The following is a 22,520-nucleotide window of genomic DNA, read 5'->3' on the forward strand; positions in this document are numbered from 1 at the left end:
AACAGATGACACTTAATCTAATTTTGAGTAAAGTGGGCTTTGTACTTTTTTAGATCTTCATTTGGAAAAAAAAAACATTTATGTTAAAATATGTATAATGCTCTTCTACTTCACAGTAATGTGCTACTTTACTGTCTGTCACATAAAATCTCAACAAAATACATTGAAGTTTGTGATAGTAACATGACAAAATGTGAGGGTATAAATGCATACATCAAGAAATCACCTTATTTACTTTAATTGAAACAAGAAGGCTAATAAAAGCCTGATCTTTGCTTGAAACTGACAGAATCAGTGCAAGTCACTCAGCTTTACCTGCTGTGTTTCTGCTTTCTTTGACATCACCATCTTCTCTCTGTGACTTTATTGTTAAGAAACAGCCACATGAAGAAGTGAAGGGTTGCTATTCAGTGAGAAATATCATTGTAGATACTCTGCTGTTATCAAATGAGAAAATTTAATAGCCCAATTTAAAGTAGAGGCAGTTAAGGGTCAAAACATGGTAGAGAAGTGAAATAGAACCAGAGTGAAGATGTGCAAAAAATAGACAACCATTTGTAGGTTTTTGGAAGGTTCAGAGTCTGTAGCTCCCTGGTCGGCTGGTTGCCAAGTGCTGATTTTCTCATGCAGACATCTAAAGACGCCCCTCTGTGCGTCAGGCACAGCATTATAAATTTTTTTTAGTCATCAACAAAACATAGGTCCAAAAACAGAAGGTGGCAGTGAACTGCTTACTGCCAAGGAGTGAGCATTTCAATGTGAAGGGCTTTCCTATGCTCAGCTCTCTGTCTTCTTCAGCTCTCTAATGTAGAGACTGCCTGATAGTGCTCATTTACAGATATAAACAATCAACAGATCAGACAGATTAAAATGGAAATGCACTTAGTTTCTTCAGAGTATTTCACTTGTTATTTTTTTATTTAATATAAGAGCATCTGCAAGGAACATTTCCGTTAGAAGAATTATTGTGTGTGCAAACCCTTATACTATAGATGGAAGTAGGGAAGTCTAATTGCAATCTAATTGCACACAGGTTAAACAAGGCAACTTTGCTGTATTTGTTGAGCATTTCTGTTGTCTCCTCCCTTATTAGTAACTTCTTTTACAGTTTGTGTTTCCTCTGACTTCATTTTTAAACATCTCTCTGATACTGAAAATAGGTAACTCTGAGTCTGTTTCCCCTCAGCAACAGCTTCTATGCTGCACGGTGTTGTATTTAGCAGGACCAGTCATCATTCAGGGTGATTAAGCTAAAAATGTCATCCAAAGTCACAAGTTGATTTCTTTCATTGCATCTCTTGCCCAGACCACTTATTGCAGTTAAATACTGCATTTAGTAGCTTCTACGTTGTGGAGGTAGAATAAGTGAGATTTATATCTTTCTATATCAGGTTAATGAAGCATCAGAGAAACTGTAGTTTTTGTTGTAAAATAAATTCTGTGATTATATTTTTTGATTTTGTAAGAAGCCAAATGTGTGGTAAATTATTTTAGTTTTTTTGTAAAAACTTTTTTTTAACTTAATTTAGTTTTAATATAAAATAAAACTAAAAGTGACACTAGAAACAAGTAGCTCTTTCAAAAACAAGAAAAACATAAATGGAAATCAAACTTGTGGATTGGAAATCAGTCCTATCAATGATCATGATTCAGTAAGAAGAAGAAGAAAGTTAGAGACATTATAAAATCAACATCATGAAAAGATGCAATAAATGTATTATGTATTTGCCACGTGAATTATGCAGCATTCGTACTCCAGGTCTTTATGTATATTTCCTATTTTTTGCTGAGATCTTATTTCTTTTGTGTGGTTAGTCACATTTTAATTTTAACGCAACCGCCATCAGACTCCAGTGTGAACAGTCTACAGCCCTTAATTAGATGAAATGTCACACGTAGCACGGTGTGTTTATGGAAATATGGATGTTAGACACCAGTGTGTGCATCAGTTCTGAAGTCGTTGTGCAAATAGAGCCATCAAGGGTGTCACATATCTGCTTCTTCCATTTGTTACATTTGATCTTGCTGTTTGCTGCCTCACTAAACTGTGAGGGTCTCACACTTTAGTGATGAAATGTTACATTACTGTTTAGACTGAAGTCGGCGGTGAAAATCATCAAACATGAATATAATTTCAGAGCAAATTTGAAACTGATCTGGGCCTGTTTAAAAAAACAACTTCTTTATACTGTCCAGACTGTTAAAGAGAAATTTCATATATATGGGAAAAGCTGTATTAAGACACCTTTTTGCCTACAGTTTAAATTTAAACTTATCCAAAATATGTTTTGTTTAGCTCTTTAGTAAATTATTTCAGTAAATAAAATGGGCTGATACACCGAAAACCTTTGCAGAATTGGTGAAGTACAGCAAAAGAGAAATTAAACTGTTAAGCAAGTATAATCCTTTCAGTGCTCGGATCCTCAATGCTTCCTGAGTGTTTCCAAAAAATGTTGATAAACCATTGTTTTGACAAAGATGGATTTAACATTTTAAAATGTGTTAGTAAACATCAAATTCAAAGCAAATATTTCCCAAAATGTGGAATCCCAAATGGTTTAAACAGTCTAAGGATTTTATAAAAGTAAAAACATAAAATTACTGGATTCATGAGATAAAAATAAACATTAAATGTGTCTTCATTCTCAGATGAGGAATGTTTATAGCTGATTAGCATGAGATTATGGTGGTAAAATTCCCTCAGAAGAAAATAGTAAGAGACAGCACCACGCTGATTATTTTAACTTTTTTTTTTCTAAAGAAAGCATCAAGAAGTGCTGATAAAAGAACAACAAGCAGTTTAAAGTTCAAATACATATATTGATGTGCTGTTGCCATGTCACTGTAGCTTAAATATTCAAGACAGGACAGAAGCAGCTGACATTTCCATGTATCTTTAAAAGCCTCTACTAGGAAAGCCAGAATCACATAAATGCCAGTTGTGTGAAACATGGATATTTAGTCTTGCCGTCACTCTCAAATAATTTCTCAGGATAGTTTAAAGGATAGTTTTATTGATCCCATTTACCTTTTTAAAAGGATAAAGAATCGATGAGATGGAGGAAGAAATCAAAAAAATTATTTGGGGCTGCACAAAAGTGGGGCAAGACTGTTCACAATTTTATAAGAGATGTAGAGAATAAATTGTGTTTCCTTGAGTCTAAATTGAGTTTACTCTGTGTTAGTCTCCCTCTCTCAGTCCCCCTGCTTACCTTCTGCCTCAGCTGCTCCACATGATCCCCTGATGAACATCCCATTTCTTCTCTACACTTCCCTCTGTATTTAAGTTCACTGTCGGTTATTGCTCTTCGCTGGATTATGCCATAAGACTGCCCATTCTTTCCTATACACTCCCTGTATTCCTGCCTGTGACTCATGTGCTGTTCTCCTTGTGTTGTCCTTGTAAGTTTTTCCATTTCATAATTAAATCCTTATTATGCACATAACACGTTCCAGCTTGCACTTGGGTCCTCCTCAAAATCCACGCAACATGGCAGAACTGCCTGGGGTATGAAACATTTGAAGGGTAGCTTGTGTTGAGTTGCAGGTATAAACTATTTGTTAGCACTTCTTACTTCTTTTATTGTTTAAAAGCATTAAATGGGGAGAAAATCTAGTTCAATATGCCATAATTCCCAGTTCTGATTTACAGGACAAATGTGCATTTTCCAGTCACAAGTCTGACTTTAAAGTGCTCACCATTCAGGCTGCTACATTTCAACAGGGAGTGAAACCTCTTCAGATGACAAGAAGACTGAATGTATTATATCAAAGTTGCTGTGTTTTATCCTTTTGAGCTTCCAGCTTCTGTCTGTCTTAGAACCTGCAGAATTTGGAAATGTCGGCAGCCATTTGGAAATTATTGTTAAGATAAAGGTCTACATTGTCTGGGGAATTCAAGCAAACTGGCCTCAACAGAAAAATTGTCCACAAAACTCTGATTGGTGCATCTCTATCAGTTAGTTCTTCTGTTAGCATGTGACAGCAGGCAGTGCAAACACTGGGATCATCCTCAGTGGGTTGTTTTATGATATTGTCCATCAGGTTTGAGTGTTCATTCAATTAAGTATATTCACTTCCTACATACATCACCAAAATAAACCAGTGTTGGTGTTGTTGCCTTTCCTGTGACTGATCTGGAGAATCTGTTTTTTATTTTTTACATGGCCCTAAATAATCTACATCAAAGCTACAGAGTCTCAGCACATTTATCCAGGCCGTACTTCATCGGTCTGTATTGCACAACCAGGTCCTGAAAATGAAACTAGTCATACTACTCATAACAGAGTGCAAGTAAATCAGAGCTTACAAGGTGCTGTGTGTACCAAACTCATTACAGATAATTCATCATTTGCATATGACTTGAGTTATAACTTAAATTTCCTCTCAAATGTGGCCTTTGGGTTTGTAGAGTGATATATTTAACTGGGCTTGAAACCAAATTAATTTTCTACCAGGAGAGGGTTTTGGTTTTAACAATATCAGGTCCTGCCTGCCCCAGAAAACAGAGACTCCCAGTACACAAACACATTTTCTCAGACTCATACTGCAGCACAACTTGATCTGCATAGGGGACAGTATAGAAAATTATAGTTTCACTCTATAATTCAATGTTTGTAATGCTGTAGAAAGGTAAAACCTTCTTTTATGACTTATATTATACTTTTATCTTAGTGATGCAAGGTTGCTGGAGATAATTGACAATTAGACAGCTGCTACATTAATATTTGTATTAGAATGTGAAAAACTAATGAGATATGTCCCCTGTATAGTTTGCTCATTGATGGGGCCATCACATTTTTCCTCTGAAGTTGTGCTTTTATGGTAAATTTAGTTACTTTTCTAATGAAACTTGTTTACCATCATTGTGCCAGATAGTTTTCCTAAAGCATCTACACTCATTACAGCTTTAACTATGAAAGTTGTCATTAAAAGGTCAGATTTTGATGTTGTTGATATTGACATAACTTCATAGGATTATCACTCATCTTTATTTTCATCCTCCTAATGGAGTGTTTGAACACCTGCTCAATGTTTTGGTTTTAAAGCCCTCATTGTTGTAAAAACGGGAGAAAACCCGTTGGCTGTGGACCAACGTTGAGAGAAAACAAGATTAGCTACTGGCATGTGAATATTGTGCTAAACTGACTAGTGACAAAGACATAAATTTCTCAGAAGTTATTGGAGGCCAAATCAGCACAAACAAGAGAGCTATGGTGTTTGCTAGGTGATCACAAACAGAACTTTAGCATTGAAGCTTATTAAATTACAAAATCTGAAGTTAAATCATGGCAAGTTATGCCTGAGAACAGGAAACATACCGTACACGCATGGACAAAATTGTTGGTACCCCTCGGTTAATGAAAGAAAAACCCACAATGGTCACAGAAATAACTTGAATCTGACAAAGGTAATAATGAATAAAAACTCTATGAAAATGAACAAATGAAAGTCAGACATTGCTTTTCAAACATGCTTCAACATAATTATTTAAAAAAATAAACTCATGAAACAGGCCTAGACAAAAATGATGGTACCCCTGAAAATAATGTGACCAAAGGGACATGTTAAATCAAGGTGTGTCCATTAATTAGCATCACAGGTGTCTACATTCTTGTAATCAGTCAGTGGGCCTATATATAGGGCTACAGGTAGTCACTGTGCTGTTTGGTGACATGGTGTGTACCACACTCAACATGGACCAGAGGAAGCGAAGGAAAGAGTTGTCTCAGGAGATTAGAAAGAAAATTATAGACAAGTATGTTAAAGGTAAAGGTTATAAGACCATCTCCAAGCAGCTTCATGTTTCTGTGACTAGAGCTGCACATATTATTCAGAAATGTAAGATCTATGGGACTGTAGCCAACCTCCCTGGACGTGGCCGCAGGAGGGAAATTGATGATAAAACAAAGAGACGGATAATACGAACGGTAAGAAAAGAGCCCAGAAAAACTTCTAAAGAGATTAAAGGTGAACTTCAAGCTCAAGGAACATCAGTGTCAGATCGCACCATCCGATGTTGTTTGAGTCAAAGTGGACTTAATGGGAGACGACCAAGGAGACCATTGTTGAAAAGAAATCATAAAAAAGCCAGACTGGAATTTGCCAAACTACATGTTGACAAACCACAAAGCTTCTGGGAGAATGTCCTATAGACAGATGAGACAAAAATTTAACTTTTTGGCAAGGTACATCAGCTCTTTGTTCACAGACGGAAAAATGAAGCATATGAAGTAAATAACACTGTCCCTGCTGTGAACCATGGAGGAGGCTCTGTTATGTTCTGGGGCTGCTTTGCTGCATCTGGTACAGGGTGTCTTGAATCTGTGCAGGTATAATGAAATCTCAAGACTATCAAGAGATTCTAGAGAGAAATGTGCTGCCCAGTGTCAGAAAGCTTGGTCTCAGTCGCAGGTCATGGGTCTTGCAACAGGATAATGACCCAAAACACACAACTAAAAACACCTAAGAATGGCTAAGAGGAAAACATTGGACTATTCTGAAGTGACCTTCTATGAGCCCTGACCTAAATCCTATTGAACATCTTTGGAAGGAGCTGAAACATGCCGTCTGGAAAAGGCAGCCTTCAAACCTGAGACAACTGGAGCAGTTTGTTCATGAGGACTGGGCCAAAATACCTGCTGAGAGGTGCAGAAGTCTCATTGACAGTTATAGGAATCGTTTGATTGCAGTGATTGCCTCAAAAGGTTGTGCAACAAAATATTAAGTTAAGAGTACCATCATTTTTGTCCAGGCTTGTTTCATGAGTTTATTTTTTTAAATAATTCTGTTGAAGCATGTTTGAAAAGCAATGTCTGACTTTCATTTGTTCATTTTCATAGAATTTTTATTCATTATTACCTTTATCACATTCAAGTTATTTCTGTTGTGGGTTTTTCTTTCATTAACCGAGGGGTACCAACAATTTTGTCCATGTGTGTATGTGTTTTTGAGCAGTGGTGTTTGAAGTTTTCACCAAAATCATTTGAAGGTTTTATTTTATTTTTACCTTCCTAAATATAAACTAAATATGCAATATTTTAACAAAATAAATAAAGTAGAGAAAGTTTTCTAAAAATCTGTAAATAATTGTCAATGTGAAACTTAAAAAGAGTATCACAGTTTTTAAAAGAAAGGGATACAGTTTCCTACAATTTTTGGTAAGTTGAATGTTTTCTATTTTTTTGCTCTAGAAGTTTTTTTTTCTATTCTCATGAGAGAGAACTGGATATGGGTCACTCTGTCTTTGAAATACTTGCTATGTTTTAACAGGTTTGATAACTGGGTGTGCCGAAGTCTTCTTAGGATGAAAAGCAAATTCCCCAACATGGCTAATAAAAGTCAAAAATCTTGTGTTGTACCACACAATTTTCATTTTAAGAAGATTTACATATGCTGTTGAAAATCATATCTTAACAATTTGCTTGCATGAGCCACCTTTGCTGGTGGGCCACATTTCTCCCAATCTTGAAATGTGGTTGAAGGCCACACAAAATCATTTTAAGGACAGTATATGGCCCTAGTACCACACTTTGGACACACCTGCTTTAAAGGGATAATATGTATGTATTGGCGAGTCACCTTAAACAGTAATTCATCTGAAGCATCTGCTCATTAATATGCATCCTGGAATATTTCATAGAAGAGGAGACACCACTTAACTGGACCATTCACACCTTTTGTTAAAAAAGACGCAGTAATGAGAGAAGTAAAGGAGAATAAACACTGTGTGAATTTATGGAGCTCAGCATCAGAACAGAGACACTGCAGATTTTAATCCACAAGGTTTAGAGGAAATAACCTTTGACAGTTCCTTCACTGCTCTGCATACCTTTGTTTCCGTACATGGGACCACTTGAGTAAACATGGCATCAACAAGAGCTCCTATTTGTGTTGAGTCACAAAGGATATTTTACAATATGGTTATCACAGCTGTTAGCATCTAGTCAGCTCTAAAACAGATAAAAAGAACTGAGGAAATGTACTTATACCACACCCTATAATCTGTTGATCGTATATATAATTCATTTTCAAATAAGTTGATCAGTGGTCTATGAAACTTTCAACCAAACAAGGCTGTTTTTGTTATTCCTCCAACAACTATTTAGTCATTTCAAATCAACCTTTGTTTGATTTGTTTGAATGTTGTTATCAACCAGACAGTTTTTAAATAGTAGACATTCAGTTATTAACTGTGTTGCTTAAGGGGAATCATGTGAAGTCAGTTTGTGGTTCCTCATTGTGTCCCATGAAGAGTTGCGTTCAGACTAGGCTCCAAAATTTCCTGATCTCTGAATTTGAATATCTGTGAATACAGATATTATCCCATCCAGAACGTTGTTCCTAAATCATTTAATGTTTCCTCTTGTCCTGGTGTATAAGCGAATAGAAACAAACCACACTGGCCCCATTACACTACTCCATTTTCTTTTTAAATATTTCCTGTTAGCAGTTTTGGCCATTAGCCACATTAGCATTGCTAAGTCTAACTATGTGTGTAATTCTTAGTCTGTAAATACTCCTACCTTATGTTAGAATATCCAAACAGGCCACCTACATTTCCGGATTCTATACTCTCTTTAGTAAATAGAGTTTGAAAGCTAAATAAATCAAAAATAAAACAGCTTTCTGTGTTCTTCTGTGTGCTACAGTGTAGAGCTTTGGGGTCTTCTCCACAGTTTTTATCACTGAAACAATCCGACATAACATCCACTGCTCTTAATGTTTGCAGAAAACACAACACCAACATCGATCTTGTTTGCTCTTGTTGCTTTTTTCCACTAAAATATGTCAGAAGCACAGTGCACAGCTGAATATTCTCTGTGCCAGCAAGCAATCAGAAAAATCAATGAAATACATCTACTGATATATTTCTACATCTGTTTGTATACACTGTATGATGTTACTCTGTTTATTTTATTACTTAAATGTGCAACATTTCAGCTCAGTTGAAATATGAGCTGCAGCAACACAGAATCAAGCTGGTTAGATCAGTGGCCTCTGCCCAATTTCTGATCAAAGAATGTCAGTGGCCTCATGACTAGTTTAGACTGCTAAATTAATATGTGTAGATGACCTGGCTATGGTGGTCTGTGGGAAACATTTACACTGCTTTTACACTTGTGTTTTGCACTAGTAGCACATGATCATCTCGCTGAGGAAATGTTGGTGCCAAGCGTGAGTAGTGTTAGAAAAATCTGCAGCACTTTTTCTGCTCTCTTATTAGAAGGGCTTTAAATAATAGGAACAGCATAATGAAAATAGGAGCAGTTTTGAAATGATAACTTTGTAAAACCTTGATTAACCTTAATTCTACTGACTTAGCTTCAAGCCTGATTGGTTGGTTAAAGAAGATTTGGCCTTTGTTCTAACTGTGTGTGCCAGACTGCAGGTCACAATTTTTTGTTTCAGCTCTGAACAAGATGTGAGTGAATCATCCCATCCAAGGATTTGGCATTTTGTTTCTAAGCACATTTCTCCTGTAGCTTATACTATTTTTATCTGTGCACCCAGACATGATCTTCTGCTTGTTCCCAAATCTTAAGCTGCCCAGTCATTTTACATTTCAGATGCAACCCATCTAACTCATACTCCCACTGTGTTCTCTTTCAGGAACTCCAAAAAGGAGCTAAATGACATTCGGTTTGAGTTCACCCCTGGGCGAGGTAAGAGCTCAGTCTAAATGAATTTTTCTAAATGGCAATTCCCTTTGTAATAACATCCTCTCTCTCTATCGATACTTGTATGTAATAGGCAATATCACTGTGCTCTGGGCAGCATCTAATTCTGTGTGTAACACAATTACCTGCTAAGTGGAATGATGCAGGCCAAATATTTGTCATGTTATTCCCTCACAAGACACTGCGGATGGCGTCTCCCAGGAGCTTTTCTCAGCCGGTCTGGTCAATGGGCTCGATGTCTTAATTGGTAATGTTACACCTCTTTGTTTCTAATGAATTTGTGTTTTTCTGCATATATGAACCCAATTTAGCCTGAAACATGTTAAACATATTACTGTTATTATAAGCATTATTACCTACATAAGAGACTAATATCATTAAAGGGCATAATATTGCATTTTTTTCCTTTCCTTTTCACAGTCTACTTTACCCCACATAATTAGTTCATGTTTTTCTCACAATGGCTCAACTTCACCACAGTAAATGTGGCCAAAATGTTATTCTGAGAGCACAGTCTGTCATAGCCCTGAAACCCTATATGTCTTACTCCACTTAGTTTTCTCATACAACCAAAAACAAAATCACTGCAAGCTAGTGTTACACGTCATGGTTGGAAGGGAGGTTAAAATACTTGGATGGCATCTGTACGCAAAACGTCTCTCCTTCATTTTGCTCAGGCACAGAAAAAAACAAACTGCTACATCTATTTATTGGTAAGAGAAAGTATTTTCTTACCTGATGAACTTTATGCTTGTAAACAACAGCTGTAATTGCCTTGATGGTCTGACTGTTGACTCTGCTCCAGTTATATGTAGTAGTTGTGACATAAACTGTGTTGTGTCCTCTTCCCTCGGTGTTGGATTGCTTTCCTTAAATTTGCTGTTCCGATTGTTTTATCATCCTGGAGCACAAAGTGTGTTCAATTGAGGGCCTGTTTTTCATAGATGAGGAGAAATCCATCCTCCCTACCTGCAATTACTGCCACAAAATGTACCCACGTTTCCTGCATCATGATCTTAGTAGGAAAAGTGTGTGCTACATCTTTTTTTTGTTCAATACATTACAGTCAAAAATTATAGTCCAATATTTGTCAGTGAAAGGCTTCAGGGTGGTGGTTTTATGGATGCTTTTTATGGACCCATTTGGTAATCTCTTTATATTTTACTATGGGTAATTCAAATAGAACCATTTGTTTCTGAGAAGTGTTTACAATTCTTTATCTGTTTTAAATACCAATAAAATGACAGACTGTGTTCTATTAAGAATTTATGCTTTCAGAAGTATAAGGTTTTCTGTCACTAAAATGTGATATTTGCCCCTTAACCTTCACAGCATCTGAAAAGATTAGTGATGATATTAGCATTTGTCTCTACATACGTTTTTATTTGGACAATGTTCTTCTCACTCTCTCTGTTACAGTTGCTGCTAACCTTCAAAAGATTGTAGATGACCCAATTACCTATAAAGTGTTGACCTTTAAGCTGGTGAGTTTCCAGATGACTGATGGCTGTTGACAACCTTAGTGGGTTTTGTACTGCTTGACGGTGTCCTCGGCAGCCTGTTGATGCATGGTGTGATGAAGGATGTGATTGCTGGATTACTGTTGCAGCAAGGTATCTAGCAAAACAAATAACTTCAGGCTGAACCAGCATCTGTTGCTTGGGTTTTCCCTCTTCGTGACAGAGGAAAACGTTTTATGCAGAATTAGAGCAGAGCTGATACTACAGAAAACTATCAACAGGAGCTTTAACTGATGTATTTTTGCATAAATATAATCTAAAAATGGGCTGGGCTGCACAGTGGCGCAGTTGGTATCACTGTTGCTTTTTAGCAAGAAGGCCCTGCGTTCGACTCCTGGCTGGGGGTCTTTTTGCATGGAGTTTGCATGTTCTCCCCGTGCATACGTGGATTCCCACTGGGTACTCCGGCTTCCTCCCACAGTCCAAAGACATGCCTGTTAGGTTAACTGGTCACTCTAAATTGCCCTTAGGTGTGTGAATGAGTGTATGCTTGGTTGTTTGCGTGTTGCCCTACGATGGACTGGTGACCTGTCCAGGGTGTACCCTGCCTCTCACCCATAGACTGCTGGAGATAGGCACCAGCTCCCCCGCGACCCACTATGGTAGAAGCGGTAGAAAATGACTGACTGATGAGTGACTATAATTGAAAAAAAATCATCTGGTTTCTACTCAAAGAGAAAAATATTGAACAAGAAAGAAAGATCAGAATAATTTTGTAAATATAATCTATGTGAGTTTAGTTAAATCTGTGTATGTCTAAATAATGAAGAGCACCATGATTATCTGTTATTTTGAAAATCAAATGGGAGTGTTATTTAAAGTTTCATCCTCTTTTTCTTTACTCTTCACTTCCAATGACACACACTTTCTATTTGTTTTGACCTGTTGTTCTTAAGGTTTAATGAAGAACGTTTTATGTTTAATTTGGAGTAAATAAAGAAATGACAGAAGATTTAGAACATATACTGCCGGTTACAATCTCTTGAATAAGTTAAGAAAGAAAACCAGTGCATTCAATTTATGCAATAATTTAATTGTGGCGATGGTAGAATCTTTGTTTTGGCATTTTTCCTATGTACCTTGCCCACTTTTCAATGAGGCCAAATACAGAAAAAAAATGTGTACTATCTGTTTGTAAAGTAAATCGAAACGCAAAAAGTCAAGCACATTACAATACAGTAAACTTATCTACACAAGCCATTCTACGACAGTATGGTTAAAACAAAACAATGTTTTTGAATTTGTATAATTAAATGTCCTGTTCAATATAAATGTTGTGATATGATATTATTCATGTTAAGAAGTTCTTAGAAATTTAGAGTGCAATATATTCTGATACTGAATCAAAAAAGTGGTATTATAAAAAAAATAAAATATTGGGAAAAAGACCTTGTTTACACCACTTCCACTCCAACCTTTCGCCTTGGTATAACAGCTTCTACATGTGGAATCCTTGTATCATGTTTTGGGATAATTTCCTGACCCACATGCAGAACCACACACACAACGGCAGGTAAGAGGATTGAATCATTTATTTATCGCAGGGATGATGCACTCGGAGGGAAACTGGAAGGATGTTTGAGGCCCCGCAATCCTCCGAAGGAGAGTTGGAATTAGTAGGTGGTTTGCTGAAGAATGATTCAGCTGAATGTACTGAAGGAATAAGGGAGACTTACAGCTCTCAGTCCTGTGGAAAGGTTGGAGGAGAGGTTACGATCCTGGGGGAAATTCCATGTCCACAGAACGATGAAGGGATCTGAGCTGGAGCTTCAGCCGGCGGTGGAGAGTGAGCAGGCAGGGAGAGTTCAGGAGCCTTTGGAGGATTACAGCTGCTGAGGTGATTTCTGGAAGCTTTCAACCAGTGAGGAGACTGCAGAGGTTGTCCCAGAATGTAGAGTTTTTTTCATCCGGGTAACACAGGGAAACGGAAGGTAAATGGAGTGGTGGAACATTCTAATCATGCAACGCTTCACTATATACATAAAACTCTAGGAGTAGAGTAACTCGCAGGGCTTGATTACCAACTGGGTTGACCATCAGGCATTCAATGATCGTCTTGCAGCTCCTTATATGCACAGCCGGGAAGCAGATTGCTTAGATTTAGACCCCAGGATTGTGACAATGCTCTCCCCTCAAATGCTGCCACCTGGTGGCCCGGACGACCCCGATGGATGAGAAACCTCAAAATCTCTTATAACAGAGACAAACAGAAGTATGGCTAAGGACCAAAATGATCTTAAAAGGCTCAATGAATTGGGGAGAGAGTTTCTTGGACAATGATTTAAGATTAATATCTCTGGTAGAAAGCCAAACCCGTCCAGGGGAATAAGGTGGTGCAGAAGATCACCTCCTGTTGGTTCTGTTCGCTGATGCGATTCAGGGGTGCAATGGTGTTGGCCCATCTGCGAATATGATGTTGAACAGATGTGACCACAATGTTGTGTTCATCAGATAGAACATTGAAGGGTTGATAGCCCAAAGAAGCCTCAAAGGGTGAAAACCTGGTTGCAGAGGAAACATGCTAGTTGTGGGCGTATTTAATTCAGGGGAGTTGTGAACTCCAGGTGGACACATTGGAGGAGCAGAGACAGCGGAGCGCAGCTTCAAGCTCCTGATTCATTCGCTGTTTGTGCGTTAGTTTGGGTGTGAAACCCTGAAGTGAGAGAAGCTGTAGCCCCCAACGCCAAGCAGAACCCCTTCCAGACATAAATAAACAGCAGGCCCGGTCTGAAAGGATTTCTTGAGGGATGCCATGCAGCTGGAAAACATGCTTTACATGGAGGTCAGCCGTTTCCAAGGAGATGGGGAGCCATTTCAGTAAAACCAGATGACAAGCCTTGGAGAGCTGATTTATAATGGTAAGGTTTGTAGTGAAACTCCTGGAAGAAGGCAGCCCAGTGACAAAGTCTAAGGCGATGTTACACCTGGGGCGTTTGGGGACTTGCAAAAGCTGTAGGAGACCACTGGAGGATTGGTTACATGTTTTATTGCAAACCCAAATATGACAGGCTGAAATGTAGTCCTTAATGTCCCTTAACATGGTGGCCATCAAAACAAACGTCTGATTAAGGGTACAGTACATTTTAACCCTGTGTTTCAGAAAAACTGAGCAGTGTGAGCCCAATGAATATGCCTTAATCGCATCAAACTGGGTACATAGATGCAGTGAGGTAGCCCGTTGCCCGGATCAGGCTCTGAATCCTGGGCCCAGAAGACCTGGTCTTTGGTGTCCCAGGTGAGAACCCCTTCTACGCAGGAAGAGGGAACAATGATTTCGATGGGTGTGTGTTCATTGGATGAGAACTGCCTAGACAGGGCGTCCGGTTTAGTGTTCTTAGAGCCTGGATGGTAGAAAATAATTAAATAAATCGAGCAAAGAAGAGAAACCAATATGACTGTCTGGTGTTAAGGTGTTAGCCTGCTGGAGACACGGCAGGTTTTTGTGATCCTTCCAAACCACTACAGGGTGTTCAGCCCCCTCCAACCAGTGGAACCATTCTTCGAATGCCAGTTTTACTTGTGTACTAGTGTACTTTTGTTTTAGCTCTGAAAAGGCTCTTTCTGTTTCTTGTGTCCAAATAAATGGTTTCTTGGTTGAAGTTAATGCAGTGATGGGAGCTGCAGTCTGATCCCAGGAAAGTGATGGAAGCACAGTGAAACTTGCACTTTTCAGCTTTGACAAATAATTGGTTTTCTAGAAGCCTTTGTAGCACCTGTCTGACGTGCTTCTGATGTTCTTGGAGGGTGGAAGAGAAGATTAGTATACCATCTAGTTAAACGAAAACGAACTGGTTCAGAAAGTCATGGAGGACATTGTTCACTAGAGACTGAAAAACTGCAGGAGCATTAGTCAGCCCGAAGGCCATGACCTCAAAATGGCCTGACAGGGTCTTAAAGGCCGTCTTCCACTCGTCCCCCTCCCGGATTCGGATTAGGTGGTAGGCATTTCGGATGTCTAATTTTGTGAAGATGATGGAACCTTGATTGGGTTCAAAAGCGGAAGTGAGAATGGTAATGGGTATTTATACAGTTATTTGATGAAGTCCCTGATCATCAATGTAGGGTCTAAATGAGCCACCTTTCTTGGCCACAAAGAATAAACCTGCACCGAGTGGGGCAGGCGAGGGTTGAATTATGCCTGCTGCCAGTGATTCGATTATGTATTTTCCCATACACTCTTTCTCTGGGTTTGATAGATTGTAAAGACAGCTGGAGGGAAGCGGTGCCCCTGGAAAGATTAATGGCACAGTCGTAAGGGCGGTGTGGTGGTGGCGGAAAACATGGACAGGTATTGACAAGGGGATGGTAGGAATCCTGCCAACTCGTTCAAAGGCCCCTTTAAGGGGCTTGTCATTCAAACCAGAAGAGTTCGCTGATGTGTGGAAATCAATAGCAAACAGATTTACGACCCTGCTTCGGACTCCATAATTGTCGGGTTATCTCTGTTTCTGATTCTGAATATTCAAAAGTCTGTTTAAACTCTGAGATGAAATCGTTAAGTGAGTGGCCTAAAAGAGTTTGTGAGTTATATTTTGCTCCAGCCCACCTGAATGCTTTTCCTTCCCACAACAAAGGCGTCGTCCAGAAAGGACTGGGGCGATTTACTAAAGACAGGAGTTAAGACGGAGTTGGAGAGGAGGCCTTCCGGAATCTGGTATGCCGGCTGTCTGCTCGTGCAGAACTGTGGAGGCGATTTTACAGGTTAGTTGATGAATGGAAGCGGGTAACTGATCCATCCGCTGGGCGGCGTATCCCTGCTGTTTGAAAAAGGACTGTAGCATAGCTTCGTGCTTGGATAAAATAGCTCTGAAGGGGGAGGGGGGAATTGCTGGGTCAGACTGGCCTGATGGTTCTGTCATGTTTAGGGATAATTTCCTGACCCACGTGCAGAACCACAGACACAACACCAGGTAAGAGGTTTTTATGTTTTATTTATCGCAGGGATGATGCACTCGGAGGGAAACTGCAAGGATGTTCAAGGCCCAGCTATACTCTGAAGGAGAACTTGATTAGTAGGTGGTTTGCTGAAGAGTGATTCAGTTGAATATAATGAAGAAATAAGGGAGGCTTACAGTTCTCAGTCCTGTAGAAAGGTGGGAGGAGAGGTTATGATCCTGGGGGAAGTTCCATGTCCACAGAACGATGAAGGGATCTGAGCTGGAGCTTTAGCCAGCAGTGAAGAGTGGGCAGGCAGGGAGAATCGGAGTTCAGGAGCCTTTGGAGGATTACAGATGCCGAGGTGATTTCTGGAAACTTTTAGCCAGCAAGGAGACTTCAGAGGCTGTCCAGGATCGGTGAGTTTCTTCAGCTTGGTAACACAGGAAACGAGGAGGCAAATGGAGTGGTGAAACACCCTAGACATGCAATGTTTCAGTATAAACATAGAGCTCTAGGAGTAGAGCAACTCACAGGGCTTGATTACCAACGGGGTTGACCATCAGGCATTCAATGATCGTCTGGAAGCTCCTTATAAGCACAGCCTGGAAGCAGCTTGCTTACATGTGTGCTGCCTGCCGCTGGCCAGCCACACCCTACAGGAGAGATCCTTAGAGGCAGGAGGAACTCACACACACACAAGCAGACTCAAACCCCAGGATTGTGACACCTTGCATCTTCCTCCTCTCCTTTCACCTCTAAATATTCCTGTTTTTTCAACCGTTCCCCATTTTCCATCTCATAATGTAATATATTCTATATACTCACAAAGTGGAGCATTATGGTATGGTTAAGGAAAATGGTATATGGTTTCCAAAGTTTTACACAAATAAAAATATGAAAAATGCACTGTGCGTTTGTATTTAGTCCCATTTACTCTGATAACCTTAAATAAAATCCAAAACGTTTTTTTGAAAACCTAATTCACACTCTTGCACTAATATGTGTTGCTCTGTCAGATTATTAATTGAAGATTATTGTTATAACTTGACAAAATATGAAAACGTTTACCTTTTGCAACTCACTATGCAATATACTACATAAACCTGTTTGTATACCAGTGAAACTAAGACACATAATTTTATCATTTATTGGGAAATTACCCTTTCAAATACAACTACTATGTACATGGCTCTTCTGATTTATCATTAGTTGTCATTTTGTTTACTGTGTCCAGTCCTTCCCCTGTGTTATGGTAAAGGCCTTAACATAAACTTCCTTTTGTTTTGTCAACAAACACAGTGTTGAAGCCAGTCAAGTCACATAATCCAATTAAATTTGATTTCAGTTTGATTTTCTGTGATACATTGTAATACTTGATTCATATATCTCCACAGCAAACAACATGACCCATGTACACTCACCAGCCACTTTATTAGGTACACCTGTCCAACTGCTCGTTAACAGAAATTTTTAATCAGCCAATCACATGGCAGCTACTCAATGCATTTAGGCATGTAGACATGGTCAAGACGATCTGCTGCAGTTTAAACCGAGCATCAGAATGGGGAAGAAAGGTGATTTAAATTACTTTGAACGTGGCATGGTTGTTGGTGACAGACGGGCTGGTCTGAGTATTTCAGAAACTGCTGATCTACTGGGATTTTCAAGCACTACCATCTCTAGGGTTTACAGAGAATGGTCTGAAAAAGAGAAAATATCCAGTGAGCAGCAGTTCTGTGGTCTGTGGGCCTTGTTGATGCCAGAGGTCAGAGGAGAATGGCCAGACTGGTTTGAGCTGATAGAAAGGCACCAGTAACTCAAATAACCACTCATTAAATCCAAGGCATGCAGAAGAGCATCTCTGAACGCACAACATGTCGAACCTTGAGGCGGATAAACTACAGCAGCAGAAGACCACACCGGGTGCCACTCCTGTCAGCTAAGAACAGGAAACTGAGGCTACAATTTGCTCAGGCTCACCAAAATTGGACAATAGAAGACTGAAGAAACGTTGCCTGGTCTGATGAGTCTCGATTTCTGCTGCAACATTCGGATGGTAGGGTCAGAATTTGGCGTCAACAACATGAAGGCAAGGATCCATCCTGCCTTGTATCAATGGTTCAGGCTGGTGGTGGTGGTGGTGGTGTAATGGTGAGGGATATTTTCTTGGCACACTTTGGGCGCCTTAGTACCAATTGAGCATCGTGTCAACGCCACAGCCTACCCTATTGTTGCTGACCATGTCCATCCCTTTATGACCACAGTGTACTCATCTTCTGATGGTTACTTCCAGCAGGATAACGCGCCATGTCATAAAGCACGAATCATGTCAGACTGGTTTCTTGAACATGACATTGAGTTCACTGTACTCAAATGGCCTCCACAGTCACCAGATCTCAATCCATTAGAGCACCTTTGAGATGTGGTGAAACGGGAGATTCGCATCATGGATGTGCAGCCAACAAATCTGCAGCATCTGTGTGATGCTATCATGTCAATATGGACCAAACTCTCTGAGGAGTTTCCAGTACCTTTTTGAATCTATGCCACGAAGGATTAAGGCAGTTCTGAAGGCAAAAGGGGGTCCAATCCAGTACTAGCAAGGTGTACCTAATAAAGTGACCGGTGACTGTAGCTCTGCACTAAGAGAATACATCTGCCCCTTGTTGCATCTTAAAACCCCCAAAAAATAAAGCAGTTCTGTACTTTCCTTGTAGAAGATGTCTAAGATGTTCTAAATAGTGTAGGAGAAACATAAGATTCAGGGACCAGAGATATTTTATTTCTGCTCATTTCTACTTGTTAAACCTTAATGGACACTATACTAGTCAGTCCGTGTTTGGGATTTTCACAGAATAACTCGATGTGTCACGCTTTTGTTCAAGAAAGAAAATGTCCTCTCTATATGACAGAAACACTGTTTTTTTTTTTTTTTTTACCATGGTAAGAGTTATATTTTAGATTAGAACATTTGTGCTATGGGTTCTAGCATTTTACAGTCTGTCCTTTCAGCCATGTTTCCTCATGACGTTGCTGTTTTCTATTGGTCAAATCTGTGTATAATCACTGTGAATGTTGAGTTTCTCTTGTTATTTTTTCAAGAGCATCTTTGTATTTGCTGAGGCTACATCACTGATAAATCTCTACTATTCCCCAACACCTCTATGGTAATCTAATAGTTGCAAGGGCAATGCCATAAAAGCCATGGAGTGACAACAATTAAAGTCACAAGGGGAACAGTTCATAACACTTTGTGTATAATTTAGTGTGTGGCACCGTGGCAGCTTTATGGTTGAAGTGAACAACAGATCCCAATCATCTCTGAGCTCACAAAAACTGACCTCTTCTGACATCACTGTCTCAATCTTGTGCAGACAATTAGAGCTTTCAGACCCCAGCAGTGTTGAGGTGACTCCGATAAGGTCTGAATGGATAAAACATTTATACTCTTTATTCTTTAGGAAATGTATACAGTATGAAAACCTTATTTTTAGTGGATACAGACTAATCAAAATGAAGATTGAATGGGGTGCTGGAAGTAGACACCTCTAAATGGTAATGAGACCAATGCAAATGACTATTGGAAGAAACTTATATATAGCTTCTAGCTAGATTTAGCAGTATAGTTGATGCACGTGTTAAAAAAGTAATTTTAAAATGACTGATCTGTTGGAATTTGGTACAAACAGAATACATTTTGTATTAATAGATTACACTGTATGCCAGTAAATATCAGGTTCAATAGGAGATTTGCCAAAAAGCTTGAAGAGCACTGATTTATTAAAATCAATTTATGCTTCAGATTGGGCCTTTTGCCTAAGTTGCATACAAAAAAATGCACCAAAATGAAAAGATTATAAAAAATAAGAATGTATATATGTTCCTTTGTCTGATATGTTGACCTTTATGTCTTAACAACATGCTTTACTTTTAATTCCAGTTATATAAACAGCGACGTAAAGAGGAAAAGCTGTTTTTGCAATTTTATCTTCCTGCCTCCTAGAGGGGCTCTTGCCTGATCTGGTACAGCTGCTCTGCCTGTGATACTAGCTTTTATATTGGTGTATGCGTCCATGTAGCTCCTCTTTCATTGCTATTATATGTCTGGAGTATACATTTATCCAAGCATTAAAGGAGTATTATCTGATGGTTGTTTCTAATCATTAGTGATCCCTTTGATTAAAAATACCAAGTAGTGATGAAGGTACAGATATGTTTTCCCCCATTTGCTACATCTTTCATTCATTCCCCTATAGAGCTCTGTTTAATGACACCAGGAAGAAAATGCGCTCAGTTTAGTGTAGTCACGTAAAAACAGCATTGTTCAATTCAACTCAAATCAAAGATGAATACTGCTTAAATGAAAAAAGGTAAATGCACTAATTAAAAATGCCATGGTCCAAACTGGTAGATTACAAACTAGTGAGTAGCCTCAAACGGACTCCCACTTGGTATCCATTAATTGATTCATTCCGATTCATTGTTATCCATCCAACACTCTCCATCCCATTTTGAGGGATCCAGAATTATATGTCCAGGTTTTCCAAGGTAAGAAGGGATATATAGTACCTCCAGAAAGTTACGGGTCTGCCTGTTGGAAGGTCCTGGAAAAACACCAAAGAGAGGCAATTACGAGGCTATTCCTCGCCTTACTTCGAAGGCTGACTTCAGCAACGATAAGGATGGAACTCATTTCAGCCTCTTAAATCTGGTATTTAATTGTTTTGGTCATGATTTAGATGTCATGACTAAAGGTGAGGGTTGGAACGTACGTGGTCAGTTTTAAGTGGAGGAGCTAAAGTATCTCATTCATGAGTTATGGTATTGTGGGCTGCAAAATGAATAGATGGATTGGGTCGTCGTCTGCAGCAATACAGTTGCGGTTCTGGCCTTTTGGGGGGAAGAACTAGGTGAACCAAAAAGTGAAGCTCTCAATTTAACAATTTATCCACACATTATTTAAATTATATAGATTCTTATAGATGTTCCACATTAACTTACTAGACTGGCATTGACATGTTTTACCTTTTTAAAAAAGAACTACAAAGACTCAATAAGCAACCTTGGACTTAGTGGACCTGAAATCTTGGTCACACCATTTCTTTAGTTTGGAAAACAACAAGGGTTGTTGTCACCAGAAATATCTGGTGAGAAAATAATCATGTTTGATCTTAGACAAACTGCTGAATCTCTTTCAAAGTTGGAAAGCTTCTTGGACTCCAGACAATGTTCTGTCTGGCAGATAGAGTTAATTGCTTTTCAAAATTAATTATTGCTTATTAAAACAGCTTGCATAGAGTTGTCATTTTTATGAGTGTGACACTCTCAGGGGAAAACAAATTAATAGACAAATTATACAACCCTGTTCTTCCCTGCTTCAAATGGTACACACATCATCTCAAACCATTTCATATTAATTGTTTTATATCACGTAAAGACAGCTCCTTTATCATTATACATGCCTTTATTGCATCACATTGACATTAGTGTGTGCTTTCGAAGAACTTGTTAGTGGTCCAGAATCAGAGGAATGACAGAAGCTTGAAACATGTTTGATGTTTTTGTATTTCCTTACACAAGGGGGTGACCTCTGCTCATAGTTCAGAGTTGTTGATCCAAAGGAGTTCCCAGGACAGAAGAGATATATAGTCCAATTGACAAGTTGTGGGTCTTCTTCTTGTTTTCCTCCCAGAGGGAGATGCTTAGAAAACCTCCAAATGGAGGCAGCCAGGATGCAGATCAGAATCACAATACCCCTCACCTGACTTTTTTTTAAAGCAGAGAAGCCGCTGCTCCACTCCTCCGAGATGAAGGAGCTTCTCACTCAATTTCTAAGGCTTAGATGTGCATCTCACCTGCTTGTATCCAGGATTTCATTCTTGCAGCTGCTATTTACACATCATGACCATAGGTCAGAGTCAGAACGTAGAGAGACCAGTAAATTGAGAGCTTTGTTTTTTAGCCCAGCTCTCTCTTCACTATGACTGACTGGAGAGGCAATCTTGTTACTGTGGGCAATGTCATAGTCTTTGTATGCATCTCTTTGTCCATCCAACAATCACTCACAAACAAGACCCCAAGGTATTCAAACTCCTCCACTTGAGGCAAAGACTGACCCTTGACCTGGACAAATAAGTCCATCCTTTTCTAGCTGAGAAGTATAGCCTCAGACTTAGAGTAGCTAAAGGTCAGGGCTTGAAGATGCTGAAAGAACCATATCTGCAAACCACTTCTTGCTGCCAACCAGACACCCCCTCTCTGTGACTATGCCTTGAGATCCCATCCATGAACACTACAAACAGAATTGTGATGAGTAATAGCTCTGGTGGAGGCCAACAAGTCTAAGTGGATAGCGACACTGGCACCCCAATCTCTTACAAAATTTTGGGGACCCTGTGGTTTCAAGCAGAAAATGAAAAAAATCCTACAGTGCCTCTCAAAA

General features: G+C 39.2%; 1 protein-coding gene across 1 annotated transcript in view; it reads left to right on the top strand.

The window, feature by feature from the left end:
• stk39 (serine threonine kinase 39) overlaps nt 1-22,520 on the top strand; it is a 43,648-nt gene that overhangs the window by 19,415 nt on the left and 1,713 nt on the right. Inside the window, exons 15-17 of the mRNA XM_047371272.1 lie at nt 9,613-9,665; nt 9,859-9,927; nt 11,100-11,164. Of these exons, the coding sequence (XP_047227228.1) occupies nt 9,613-9,665; nt 9,859-9,927; nt 11,100-11,164 (187 nt within the window). The remainder of the gene's footprint in view (nt 1-9,612; nt 9,666-9,858; nt 9,928-11,099; nt 11,165-22,520) is intronic.

Source organism: Girardinichthys multiradiatus, chromosome 7 (genome assembly GCF_021462225.1).
Source record: "Girardinichthys multiradiatus isolate DD_20200921_A chromosome 7, DD_fGirMul_XY1, whole genome shotgun sequence".
Classification (NCBI taxonomy): domain Eukaryota; kingdom Metazoa; phylum Chordata; class Actinopteri; order Cyprinodontiformes; family Goodeidae; genus Girardinichthys; species Girardinichthys multiradiatus.